Genomic DNA, 14,936 nt, shown 5'->3' with positions numbered 1-14,936 from the left:
TGCTGTATGTGTGTGTCTCAGAGGACCACTGGTCTAATTGGAGCTCTTGGTCCAATCAGATATGGCAGATTCTCTGTCTCAGAGAGCCACAGAGGTCTCAGAGAGACGGTGGGTTTGGGGTAGGGAGAGGGTCTTATAGATTACAAGGTCCAGTGGGGGGTGTTGGTGGGTAGGCCTGCTGGCAGGAATCTCTCCTTTTGGCCTGCAATGGGGGCAGCAATGGGTGGGGTTGGGGGGCACGAATTGTGTCCCAGGGCCTAAATCCTAGAGGCAGGACTCTCTGGGTGGGAGAAGAGTCACTCACCTCTTGGTCCAATCAGCAGCAAAGTCTTCTTAAAAATAATATTAGCAGCTAGTAGAGTGAAATTGAGCTTGAAAGTATTTTCATCTAATATTAATCTCTTAATTGGAGTTTCTTACATAAGGTTTGAGAAGCAGATTGATAAAACTACTTGACAAAATAAAAATGCATAATATTGGTGGAGCCACTGTTGTTTTCCCATGGGCCTGAGGCTTTTGCAACTAGACCTGCTCTATCTGACTCCCTACAAAATTGACACAGCTGATGGGCATACCTAACCCTTGGCCTGAAGGCAGCATATACCCCCAGAGAACTGTGAATGGAACCCAAAATTCTGTAGGCGACAGCATCATGTTAGAGCATCACATGTTGCAAGAGGCTCTATGAGGCAAATACAACCTTCTGAACAGCTTTCATGTGATGATCCCCAAACTTCCCTTAGAATTTGTTGTCAGGGGATGATGAGCCAGCAGTTGACAGACAGCAATTATGTCACTATTAGATGCCTGGGCTCTAAGTTACTTAAGGAATGTTAAAAAGCTTGGAGACACTGACCCCCAGGATGGATGATTTCTGTGCTTCTGGGAATATTTCTAAACAATTCGTATAAACAAATGTGGTCAATTCAAATTGATATCAGGCAAAGTAGCAGCCCCTCCCTGGCTTTCATTCATTTGACTCTTAAGATTTGGTTGATAACTTTATAGGTCAGTGTTTTTTGTTTGGATAGCTCACGCACATCATAACGTTAACAAGTGGCATTGCTAAACGCCCCAAAGTGTTGTCTACTCATTTATCTTTAGTTGCTTTTATAAATCAACATGGCATCTGCTAAGGAGGCCAGAAAAGATGTGTTTCTAATCTGAAACTATTAAAGAAAATACAGATTGCAGTCTGTCCTGGCAGAACATTTAGTATTTTTGCCTTCTTTTATTTATTCATTTTTAATTCAATTTCTTTGTTTGGAATTTTGTTTTTCAATTGAAAGTATGTTTTTCCTTCAATATATTCTGATTATGGTTTCCCCTTCCCCAACTCTTTCCAGAGCCTTGCCATCTCCCAGCCCACCCAATTCCACACCCTGTCTAGCTATCTCTCTCTAGAAAACCATTAAGTATCTAAAAAAGGGAAAAATAATAAAATTAAAATATGATAAAAACAAAAGCAAACAAACCTGAATAGGAAAAAGCAAACAAACAGAAAAATGAAAGAAAAAAAGGCAAAGAAGAAACACATGCAGATGTTCGGGCCCACATACTCACATGCACAGAAACCTCATAAAGACACAAAATCAGAAACCATAATATATAAAGAAATGACCTGAAATAGAGAAAATGCCCAGACAAAGTACTATGAGACACAATCCTCCAAAAATACCATTGAGTTCATTTTGTGTTGGTTATCTACTGCTGGGCATGGGCCTGCTTTTAAGTGTGGTTTATGTACCTAATGAGCCATTCAATATTTTCTAACAAAAGGCTGCTCTAGAATGATTTAAAAAAAAGTCTCCATCCTATTTCATCTTCCTTCAAGTACTGTCCATCATGAGAAAACATCTGGTAATGCTATGTTTAGCTTCAAAATACAAAGAAAATCATGATGCTAAAGAACAATGTAATAAATAATGAGAAATTATTAATGGTGAGGCAGAAATAGACCTATTTCCCATTCTGTTCCCTTTTCTGTGCACGATATACATATGATTAAATTATTTTCTCCAAATTCATTACATTAAATCATTTTTTTTAGTTTTCTCAATTTTAAGTGACAGAAACACAACTAATTCAATGAAAAGTGGGAGTTGGATCCCACATATAACCAAAAAATAAAGGAAGTACTTTGAGATTCAGTACAACCCAGATTAATTTCCTTGTCACAGCTATCTGCAAGGATTCATATCTCCATCAAAATTATAGTTTTGAGTTAATTCACATTTTTCCACCTAGGTGCTTAATAGTAACAGAGAAAAACAATGGAATGCTGACCACTGTGACTTTATGTTGCCCTGATCCATCCTAGCCCATAATTCCAATTTTCTATCTTGTATCTTTCTCTGTGCCTCAGACATCTCAAGACATGGCAAACAAGTCCTGAAGGTTTTGTGCATTTTTGTATCTCTTGGCTATTTCTAATGAGGTTTCTTTAAAATAGGATGTCCTCATTTCTAAATATCCACTCAACCACTTGGTGAGCTGCAAAACTCTTCTAATCATTGCAGATTTGAGCTAAGGGATCACCATCTCCTTTTCTCAGTCTCCTTTTATGACCCTAACACATACCTACATTTATATAACTTTATTAGGTTTCAGTTGAGGCTTACTTATCTAGCTCTCCCACTAAAAAAGAAACTTTTATGAGGATGAGAAACTATGCTGTAGTTTCTATCTCAGAAACTCCTATCTGTATCACAAAGCTTAATATACTTTTGTTGTTGTTGTTATTTTGGACTGGCTGGACTGGCTCTCATGTAGCCCAGATTGTCTTAAACTTGCTATGTTGCCAAGGATGGCCTTGAAAGCTCTTGTAACTTATATCCTCCTGCCTCAACCTCTCAAATACTTAGATTACTAATATACATGACTACACTCAGTCTTTATTTTTTAATAAAATATGTTAATTTGTTAATTTTATACATGTACATACACTGTATTTTGATAGTATTTACCCCACAATCCTCTCCCTAATTCTTACCAGATCGACTTCACACTTCCTGATTTCCTCCAAACCTGGTACACTTTTAATTTGTGCTAACCAGGAATCTTAGGGGTTTTGAAACAACCCCTAAAATGTCATGGTCAACCTAGCAGAAGCCATATTCTTAAAGAAAATATTTCCTCGGGTAGGAGTAGGGACTACTGAGACCCTGTCCTTTGTGCTGTAGTGTTAACTGGCATGATCTTGTAGAAGTCTAGTGAAGCTATCCTGAGTTTATTAAAGCATCAGCCCTGTCATATGAGTCCAGAAGACACTGCCTTCCCCACCCCGACCTCTGGCTCTCTCAATCTTTCCACCCCCCCTTCCTAGATGGTCCAAAACTTTGGAAGAAGGAGGCATCACCCACAGTTTAGGGCTATACTGGGGATGGAACTCAAGGCTTCAGTCATGTAAGGAAAGCATTCGACCAAGTGAGCTACATTCTGAGCCCGAGCACATTCTTGATGATGGACATTTTTTTTTTTTCAGTAAGTCCTAAGTCAATAAGAATGTTCTCCAGAAACTTTATATTTTTAAGATTATTTTTAATAACAAAAAGTAGTCATGGTGTTAGTAGGAGGGGCAGTTGCACAAGTACCATGGTGTGTGTGTGTGTGTGTGTGTGTGTGTGTGTGTGTGTGTGTGTGTGTGTGTGTAGGTCACAGAACAGATTTTGGGAATTGGTTTTCCCCTTCTTCCATTGATTCCAGACACTTAACTCTGATCAAACTTTTGCAATAAGTTCTTTTATTCACTAAAACATTGTGCCAGCCCTCTGAACTCTTTTCTAAATAAAGCTCTGTATATTTTAAATTGAGATTAATTTAAATATTTTCCTATAATAAATAAATAAATTTTTGTTTTAAATAAATCTTAGGATCCACAAAACTTGTGAAATCTGTGGTTTCTATTAGTTATATATTTAATAATAAAGCCTTTTTATCCAAACAATAGTTACTGTTGTAAAAGACTAAAGCCTCAAATACATAGATATGCTTATCAATATGTTGCTGTGATTGAGATCAGGGTTGGGTGTTTCTTAGTTTTGGCCTTTTATTCAAGGAATTGAAATAAAAACTCACACAGACTGTGCAGCCACACAGAAATTTTTCTTAGGACAATGCAATAATAAAGATCAGAATACATTGCAACAGAGCAACAGTCCATGTGGGTGAAAACACTTAAGGGCTCCTAGGATTTCCTTTTATGTTATTAAAGAAAAGGAAAAGCTTTGTTTCTAAGGGTCACAGTAATGGTTATTCTGTGTTTCAATTGACAGATTAGGTCATATATAATTTTTCTACCATGCACGTCCCTTATAATTTATGCATATGCATAAAATGGGATTAGGGAATTCTCCATAAATTGTACTTGAATACACAATTTTTCCTTACTATACATGTATGGAAAACCAGTTTAGGCTTGATAACTGCTACCCCACCTAGAATCAGGATTAATTATATTTGAATTAAGAATGTTTGAAAGAAGCTATACATATTTAATGGTCATTAATAAGAGAAGAAATTTAGCCTATTGTTCAGAGAGGAGTGTATAGTAGTCCAGTGCCAGTGAGGGTCTTAAACCTCTAGGTGCGTCATGTAGTAAGGGTTATATGTGCATAAAGACACACCATTACATGTATGGAGAGTACATAGCCTAAGCCAAGTACAGACCAGTCTTCTAAACTATTCCCTATATTTGCCTGCCTCAAACATGCTTATCAATATCCAAATATCCACATATAATATAATCGTACATAGCAAATCATCCTTGGTACAGAAAATTCTTTGATTTCTGGTCAGCAATCATGAGACTTTGTGGCATTTATAAGGAAATACTATTCTACAGTGAATAATTAAAAAGGAGTAAAACCTGCACATATGAAGTCATAGATATTTCAATTATAAAAAATAGTCTCAAAGGCCTAGCATTACAAGGAACAGTATAAAAGGCAGATGATTACACATTAAATTGCAGAAATTTAAAGCATTGACAATTGTTCTAGTTGTTCAAATGCTGTGATCATTAATTTTCATTTTGAAAATTCTCAGCATGTGGCAAGGCATCTGAGCAACTCGCTAATGAACATGGGAATCTCTTCCAAAAGGAAAAAAAAAAAGGTATTTCATTACTTTCCACACCTATCTCTGCCACTTCCTCTCCATCAAGTTGTGCCAAACTTGCATTTTCCAATTATCCCTGTGTCATTTGGCATTTCATCTGACTGGTAAATTGGGGCATCAAGGAGAGTGAGTCTTGAGATTGGTGGGGTTCCAGGGAAAACACAGTTTGATGTACTGAATTACTTGGTTTCTGGAGAAGTGGCAGAGCAGTAGGGAAGGCTCCTCTGTGAAGGTGCTTTCTGAAGAGTATAATCCCTGCAAAGCCCCGCTTCAACAGGGATGATCTGTGAGGCGTGCTTCCATCCAGCTGAGAATTCAGTAAGCAGCTCACCTGAGGGGAAGAGAGAATCTCCTGTCTTTCTCTCTTTGAGTTTTTAATCTTAGAGATATTTTTTATGTGTGCGATGGAAGATGGCCTTAAGTATTCAATGGTTATAAAAGAAAAGTGTGCTGACGCAACCCCGTGTTTGTACTGCTCCCTCTAAATACTCTCTTCACTGAATGTTTTAGGCACAGATAATTGGGGAAAATTAGTTCATATTATTATCCTTTAATTCATCACTAATTTACTCTAGATCAAAAACAAATTAGTGACTGTTCATATATTAAGCTAAGCTGTGTTTAATAATTAACGTTTCTTTTAACTTTGAATCTTATATTTGCACATAGAATGTCTTCTTTTGTTAATCACTTTTGATGGCTATACATTTGCTAACATACTTTTAGAACATTAGGTTAATCCATTGTTATTTAGAAAGTTGAAAGAGAGTATTCTCTGCACTCAAGTAGCTAAACTGGCATTCATATTTGCCAATCTGATATCCTCAATAAAAACAAAAGAAAGAAATGAATGATTTTTGATAGCTGGAGTTGTCAACCAGTGTTTTGACTTTCTAAATATCATTTTTATAAGCTTTAAATATTTGGAGGAGAATGCTTTTCTAACCTTGCATCCACATATTCTTTCCATTTTAAGTGAATTATCTTGTACTTGGTGGTATTTTCTAAATAATGTTTTTATTTATTCTTTGGTAATTTCATACAGTATTTTAATTATTCCTTTTATGATTTGATATTCTAATATAACTCCTCATTTATCCTTTCCCTTTCTTCACTTAACCCCCAACCCCCATATACCCCTTCTTGTTCTCTTTCAAATTTGTGGCCTCTTTTTCATTAGTTGTTAACACACACACACACACACAAACACATATGATTCCTAAATACATAAACACAACCTGCTCAGTCCATATAGTGTTACTTGCATGTATATTTCCAAGAATGACCATTTTGTGTTGGATAACCAACTGCTGTGTGTTCCCCTAAGGAAGACTATTTCTTCAGTTCTCGGTCTTCCTTAGTGGCCTTGGCTCCCCCTCCACCCAGCCCCATCCACATTAGCATGTTGCATAGATCCCTGAGCCTTGAGTAAAAGGGGAGTGATACTGACATTCCATTTAGGACTCAATATTTCATAGTCTCTCATTTTCTGCTCATTGATCTGTTGTGGGTTTCTGTGTTAATTGCCATCTACTACAAGAAGAAGCTTCACTGATGAGGGCTGAGTAATACTTTGATGTATGGGTGTAGCAATATGTCCTTAGGAATCATTTTATTTCTGTGCTCATTTAATGTAATAATAGTGGTAGAGTTTTCCCCTAAGGTTCATGGTCTGTCTAGTCTCGAGCTCTTGGCCTTATTAACACTGTCAGTGTGGGTTCCATCTTCTGGAGCAAGCTAAACCCACACACAAAGTGGTTGTATCCTCCAAACACATTTGTGTCACTGTTGCACCTGTGGGTATATTTTGCAGGTGGTTTTTATTGTAACACAGAGATCAGAGCTGGGTGAAACTCATGATTAACAAAGTATTTTTCATTGAATTTAAGTGATTTTGTCACTGAGCTATAACACATGATTTTTTTTTGCCATGCTATGAATTGTGTAAGGCAGTTTAATTCTAAACTTTTAGCTCCTGGTGAGAAATAATTTTAGAATTGTAAATCATATTTTCATCCTTTTTCTCTCTTATGTCTGTATTATTGGCTTAGACACTTCTTTGTAAAACTTTGTACAAGCTTCAACAACTCTTTTTCTTCATATGTCCCTGCCTCACTTTCTAATAATCTACTGCTACTGTACTGTTGCTGTAAAGTTAGAAATTAATAAATAGATCTGAATTCTCAATAGGGAATACATGCTCTGCTAGAAAGCAAACTATTCAGTGTTGATGTGCGAATATCAGTCTGATGTCTTTTATAAGATCTTACTTTTTACTCTTTGTCTTACTATTGCGCAACTGTATTTTGCATAATTGAGGCTGCCATCTAGCCAATTTCAAATAAATGTGATCAGATGTGGATCTGAACTGAGAAAACGGGAATTGGAGTGAATAAGAATGAAATGAAGGGATAGTTGCAAGGTATAAATGACAATCTTGATGAGTACTGGGAATATTGATAAGTAGTGGGAAGACAAAGGAGAGAACTACATGAGGCCTGACTCCAGTATCATCTGCATGGGCATCTCTCAGACAGACTTACTAGAAAGGAATGGTTTTACTTTCTAGGAAATGAAGAATATCTGAGAAAGAAAAATAGTATTTTGAAGAATAATTATCACATAAGGTGGAATAAATAGTTTGGGAAGACGCAGGCTCAGATTGGGTCAAGGCAGATCAATAAAAACCCATAACTCATCTACTCATATATGTCTATAGCCTGAAAGTAGACCATGTTAGTGGTGATGGAAACACAAAGTAAGATGTAGTGAAAAGTTTGACTTGAAATTCAGACTTGTTGGAAGACCCAAGGTGAGACCATGTTTAAAATTCCAGGTGTGCAAGAAAGATAATAATAGCATCATCTACAAAATTACAATATTGTATTTTTTCTTCCAGAAATATTTATTGCACTACCTTTCATCTGTACATAATATTCTAATGTCTATCTAGGCTTGAAGCATTGAAATTTTTGCAGATCTATTAATCTTCACTGCACATTGTTCAATGTGCTTCTCAGTCTTATATAATTTAGAATCCTGATTGCCACATATCATCTAGGGAGGGAATTTTCATGTGTCACTTGCCAATAAACCTTACAATGATTTTTTTGTTTACTGTGAGCCTATTTGTTGAAATATAGGTTATGATTTTAAAATCATTTCAGTGAAATGACAAAGAAATTCGTTTCACTGGGCAGCATTTTTGAGAAATACTTTATTCAAAATGTGTCATATATCTCCCAGTAGCTTTCAGAAGAAGTTCACAACAGAAATGAGTTAACTTCAAAACGCTTTTCCATAGAAAATGACACAGAATACAAATAACACATTTCACTTTGAAATGTAAATATGAAAAATAATCTTGATTACAGTGAGGCCGAATCATATGCCTCCATATAAGAAAATATGTTAGTTAAAAATAGCCAACTTGCTTTTCTCTCACACTCTTCTAAAAACGTGGACTCTATTTTTTTTTAAGAATTGAGATTCCATGGAAAGAACTTCATTCTGTTTTGAAATAGAAACAACTAGAGCAAGCTTCTTTTAATATTCTCCTGACTTAAACCAAGCATTATCTAGGTGCTATTTATTTGCTGAGTAACACAATCACAATATTTTTTAAATTAATTATTTTTTCCTTAAGGGAGTATACTTCTTGCCAAGACCATAAAATTAAGTATATCGTTTTAATATGCTTACCTTGTCTGACGATATAACCTTTTTGTATTTAACAAAAAAAAATATTTCCCAATGAGTGAGTCACAGATAAATTTCATTTATTTCTGCAGATCCCACTATGGCTCATTTTAGGGTCAGAGCTCTCCCTGTTGGTACTACTTAGGAGAATAAGTTCTAGATACATTTTCTCTGAGAAAACTAATTAGGCATAATTAGCATTGGGACTTCACAAATGAATATAGATAGCACTGCAGACAAGTTCCCCTGATGTAGCAGTTCTTACTCTTTGTAATTTTTTTGTTCATTGTCTATTTTCCCTACTGAACTGTCAGTCTACCAGCATAGTAATTGCATCTGTGTTATTCATCTCTGTCTCCCCAGGGTCACCTTAGTATCTGCTATGTAATAACTTCTCAATAAATACTTACTAAGTGAATTAATGAATTCTTTAAACTTGTTCTGTAGACCATGGTAAAATGTACAAGTGTTACTGCTATAGTAACTCTTGCCTTCCAGGATCATTGTCTCCAAAGTGCGTAGAGTAATTAGAAATGAATATTGAGTAGGCTATCTTCATATACATTGAACAGCTATGTTTGAGGTAAAATTTCCTCATGTTACCAAAAGGAGGACAGGTGTGAGTTATTCCCAGCTTAATCGAACCTCTCCTTATCAGAATTATACAGTGCAGATGGCCATCCAATTCATTTTCTCAATGTATTCATTAAGCTACTAGGACATGTTAAGTCACATGGGTTGGCCTTAAAATTCGTTTTTGTGCAGTATATTACACATCTTTTGCCTTCAAACAACAGATCACAATAGAACCCAAAATATACCTTTTCCAAGTCTCTGAGAAAGAACTTCACATCCAGTTCCTCATCACTCTGCTGTCTCTTTGTCTTCTTGTCTTAACCTCATATAAGAAGAATCCCTGTTAGATCTGTGACTTTCTAGATAATTCATGCTGGATATGACTTTGATTTACACTTTCTCTTTGAGAGGAGTGGAGTCGAGGTGTATCTCACTGGACTTCCTACAGACATCACAATGATTGAATTTCCTGCCTTCCTGGAATTTTCATCCCAATAAAAGGGACAGTTTGCCAAAAAGTAATTTGGGTGACATTCTATACCTTCATTTAGAGTATTAGTTTAAGGGGGTTATGGAAACAACTGTCTGAGAGCCCAATTAAGAAAAAAACACATAACTTGGAAAAGCTTTCCAAATGACTGCGTGACCATGAAAGAAAACTGACCCCTAAAGAAAGTGTGACTCACTCAAGGAACTGAGGGAATGCAGTGTCTTTTAATCAGACAACCTAGAGATTTGTGCTAGCCAGTTGAAAAAAGCCTCATTAATAAAGTTAAGGGATTTGAAGTTTACCCTGAGATGAAATCAGAGCTCTGTGTGATGGACCAGCACTAATCCCATAAAGACAGAACTTATCCAGCAAGTACAATAACAGCTGCACAAGGCTGGGCCATGGCTCCTCCTCCATGTAGGAAACTGTATTCTTTCCAATATTTTACTGCTTCATGAAAAACACAATAACATAGTTACATTTCTCTGGCAGAATGTGACAATTACATTTAATTCAACACTCTCACATTATAGACTTGAACTCAATGGCAAACAAGGGCATGTGTAATTCTTGTAAAACAAAAGAAAATCTGGGTCTAGTAGGTTCTCCTGTTAGTGAATAGGGTCATTTAAAATATTTCGGTAGCTAGGACTTGGAGACAGACAAATCAGTATTGTGCTGTCAGATTTTCTCTGTACAGTATGTGTAGGTTTGACAAGTAACAGAACTACTTAACTAGGAGTAACAATGGTGCTGACATAAGTCTGTGGATCATGAACATACATTCAAAAATATTTTTTTAAACTCTGTACGTTGACGTAAGAACATATGTCTGTTTATTAAATAATACATAGACTATACGTGATTATGGGTATTTATGTTTGTCATATTTCCCTAATCATATTACCCTCATTGTGTATATTATTTTATACCCAGTACAAAAGTGACTGTCATTAAGCATTACTTTCAACAGTGTTGAGTATGTGTGTATGTTATTCTTTATACAGAAATGCTTAATTTTGCTAGTCTACATGCTTAGGAAATAATTATACAGGGCTATGAATTCTTAAAATTTATTTAACATTCTGTTAAACAATTAAAATTTTAATTCAAAACCAGTTTATAATCACATATTCAGAAGTATGCAAAAGGAGATGTATTAATGAAACCAGTAGTTAACTAAGTTATTATGTAAACAAACATAAATTTCTATGGCAAACTTTCTGATTTTCACAAGCCAGTCAAATACATAATCTTATTTCCCATCTGAGCTTTGAATACAGTCTCAAGAAATCACTAGAGACTTGACTGGTATGACAATATTTGTTCTAGGCTGAAACTCTTGAACTAGATAATATCTTTCATGAGCACAGGAGATGTAAGTAAATAATGTCTTCCATTAAAAAGGTCATCTTCTTTATCTTCAAAACTATAATGTTTTCTGAAACATCAATTACTTAAAAAATTTATTGTTTGATAATTTTCAGTGAGAAAATACAACATTTAATTCCCATATCAATGGTATTTTGAAGATTGCAAAACCAGGGGGAAAACAAATAAAAAAGCTTGAGTCCATTACTTATTGGATAAGATGCAACTATTTAACTCGTTTCTGAATAGATTAAGAACCAAAACTTAACATTGTAAAAACTGCCTAAAAATACTTTGATGAAATAATGGTGACTAAATTCTAATTCCAATGTTTAATAAATTTCTTTAGCTGAAAACAGAACAAACGTGGCCCTTTCTTATGACATTTGGAAAGTCTCCTAAATGGTGTGACTGATTTCTTACTGAAGCCAACAGTTGATACTCTCTAGAAGAGGAGGCTGTGCAAGCCTGATGACCTGAGTTGAGTCCCCAAGAACATTTATAAAAGCTGGATGTAGTAGCATAGCCATCACTGCCCTTACAGAAAGATGGGAGGTGGAGAAAGGAAAATTCCTGGAGGCTAGTGAATGTATATATCAAGGTAGCCCAAAAAAGGGTGATGAATGATGAGAAACCCTATCTCCAACAAGGCAGAAGACTAACACCAAGAGCCAAGATTGTCCTCTGACCTCCATATGCACACTCAAACACACACTGGTGTGCGCGTGCGCACGTGCACACACAGACACACACACACACACACACACACACGAAATAAACTACAGTGCTTTAGTCAAGCTGAAGGATAATAATGGGACTTATTGATTAATATTTTAGACTACTGTTGGATGAATTATTATTGGTACTTATAACATGGGAAGGAAAACAAATCTATAATTTGAGAGCCTGGATTCTGGTCAAAAGTTTACATGAGGAAACGCTTTAACTAATCTGGGTTTCACTTTCATTACCACTACTTTTTTCTTTAATTAACAAACTAATTATAGATATTAAGGGATTCACTCTGATGTTTCTGTCTGTATATTCATCATATGTAAGCAATTCCCATCCTATCCAGTGTAGAAAACAGTAATAGAGAAATAGAGTACAATAATGAACTGAACCAATCAATGTATTGAAAGATAAGTGACATGTAGCTGCTGCAGTTTTTAAGACAAGAGGTTTTTTTCCTTGTCTATAATGTGCAAGCCCCCCTGTTCAAACCTTAGCATCATAAACACATACACACACACACACACACACACACACACACACACACAGAGAGAGAGAGAGAGAGAGAGAGAGAGAGAGAGAGAGAGAGAGAGAGAGAGAGAGAATTTTGCCAATGTCTTAGTTTATTTCTTTCTTTGTATAGTAAAACATTCTGACAAAAGTAACTTAAATAGAAAGGTATGTTTTGGCTCTAGTACCAGTATTTAGGAAGGAAAGTCTAGGCTGCAAGAAAGAGCCGGAGCAGGTGGCCATAGCACAATCATGGAGTATGGAGCAAATGAGTGAATGCTGGTGATTATTTCCCCTTCTCCATTTATTCATTCCTGGATCTCAGCCCATGAAATGATTCCATCTACAATAAATGTTAATGTAATCAAAATAATTGCCCACATGGATGCTGAGATGCCAGCATCACCTAGATGATTCTAGGTCTGTCAAGGTCTGACAATTCATACTAAACATCACATATAGGGGAAAAAAAGTAGTATATTGTTACTATATGTGATATCTGGCTTTTTTTATCAAAAAAGAAAAAAACAAAGCACTTAAGTATTCCTTCCCCCCCACTTATTATCTATCAAATATATATATATATATGTGTACACACATATATACTTGTATACACACATATATACTTGTATCCTTGTCCACACACAAACATCCTTGCGCTGTGAATATGGAAATGCACATCTTTAATATTTGAACTTAGTTCTGTGAAATATATATTAAATATAAATTTAATTATTTTAATTTATTAATTTAAATTTCAGCATAGTCTTTTCATGTTGTAGAAACCGATGCCAAACGAGTCTGCAAAGTCTGATCGATACAACTCATATTCAATCTTAAAAGGAAGCACAAAGAATTCATATATTTTACTTATATTTTTAAGAAAGAAGAAAGTTTGGTGCTGTGTATGATGACTTCAGTTCTGCAAACATTACATAAATCTCATTTCAGCTGGGTTATTTAAAGTGCTATTAAAATAAAGGTCAATCTGGTGTGATTTAAAATAAATAACTAGCATCATATGTGTCGCCTGTGTCTCTGTTTCAGCTTCTGATATGGCAGCAGAACAAGGGCAGATCCTGGTAATAGCCACGGCAGCTGTCGGGGGATTCACACTCCTTGTCATCCTCACTCTGTTCTTCCTCATCACTGGGAGGTAAATGAGTCTGTCCCAATTATCCCCAACTCCGTGAAAAACCATGCTTTATGCTCTTGAGAGAGAGAGAGAGAGAGAGAGAGAGAGAGAGAGAGAGAGAGAGAGAGAATGTGTGTGTGTATGTGTGAGTGTATGTGTATGAGTGTATGTGTGTGTGAGCATGTGTGTGTGTGCATGTGTGTGCATGTGTGAGTGTGTGTGTGTATGTGTGTGTTTGAGTGTATGTGTGTATGCATGAGTGTGTGTGTGTGTGTGTATGTGCATGCATGCGTGTGTGTGTGTATGACAGTATTTGGATGATTACCAATACCCAAGTATCAAAACTTCACAAATAAGAATGAAGATAACATATATGAAGTTATTTTCAAGCAACTTATTTTGAAGTCATCTTTGACAATTATTTATCAGAAGTATCTTCAGATCATTTTTCTAAGGAAAAATATGTATTCATTGATTGTGCTGATTAGTTTTATGCCAACTTGACACAAGCTAGAGTCATTTGGGAAGAGGAAACCCGATTAGAAAATTTCACCAGACTGGTCACACCAGATTGATATGGGAGCACCCAGCTGATTGTGGGTGGTGTTACTCCTAGGCACTGATCGTAGTATGTCTAAGAAAACAGGCTGAATAAGCCACAAGGAACAAGCCAGTGGGCATAGAACCCCTATGGACTCTGCTTCAGTTCTTGCCTGTAGATTCCTGTCCTAACTTCCCTCACTGATAGAGCATGAATTGACAGTTGTAAGCGGAAAATAAAGTCTTTCCTTCCCAAATTGATTTGGTAATTATGCTTTCTCACAACAATCAAAACTCGAAGCATTTCTAAATATCAGTAGGGGCACAAAGAATACCTCAAGACTTATATTAACAATCTGAAACATGTGCATAATACAAGATTCCAATGCCATGATTTCAAACTGCCCAAATAATGCCAATAAAACAAACAATAGATACCCAAGGTGACTCCATGTATAAAGCACCAAACCCTAGTAGAAAACCCTGAAGCAGATAAAGCCCGACATTCACAGGCAGTAGATCTGGGTATGCCATTCACATCCCTGGTGACAGAAAGAGACGATGAGATGGGGAGAAAGGCCTTAATTCATATTCTACAAGATGTAGGTAATATATATTATAAGTATATCTGATTTGGCTATAGAGTCAATTTATAGAACATTTAAAATAAACTTCATGATGTACAGGGGTTTTTGTATATTGTTTGTTGTTGTAAATAAATATGACACTCCTCTTAAATAAAACCATCTAATATTGTACCCTAAA

The 14,936-nt window shown here is 35.9% G+C and overlaps 1 protein-coding gene across 1 annotated transcript in view; it reads left to right on the top strand.

Moving 5' to 3' along the window:
- Positions 1-14,936, top strand: part of Epha6 (EPH receptor A6) — a 921,293-nt gene that overhangs the window by 605,015 nt on the left and 301,342 nt on the right. Inside the window, exon 8 of the mRNA XM_006981610.4 lies at positions 13,544-13,652. Within this exon, the coding sequence (XP_006981672.1) occupies positions 13,544-13,652 (109 nt within the window). The remainder of the gene's footprint in view (positions 1-13,543; positions 13,653-14,936) is intronic.

The sequence above is a fragment of the Peromyscus maniculatus genome, chromosome 12 (genome assembly GCF_049852395.1).
Source record: "Peromyscus maniculatus bairdii isolate BWxNUB_F1_BW_parent chromosome 12, HU_Pman_BW_mat_3.1, whole genome shotgun sequence".
NCBI classification, from domain to species: domain Eukaryota; kingdom Metazoa; phylum Chordata; class Mammalia; order Rodentia; family Cricetidae; genus Peromyscus; species Peromyscus maniculatus.
This window is presented reverse-complemented; position numbering and strand designations above follow the sequence as displayed.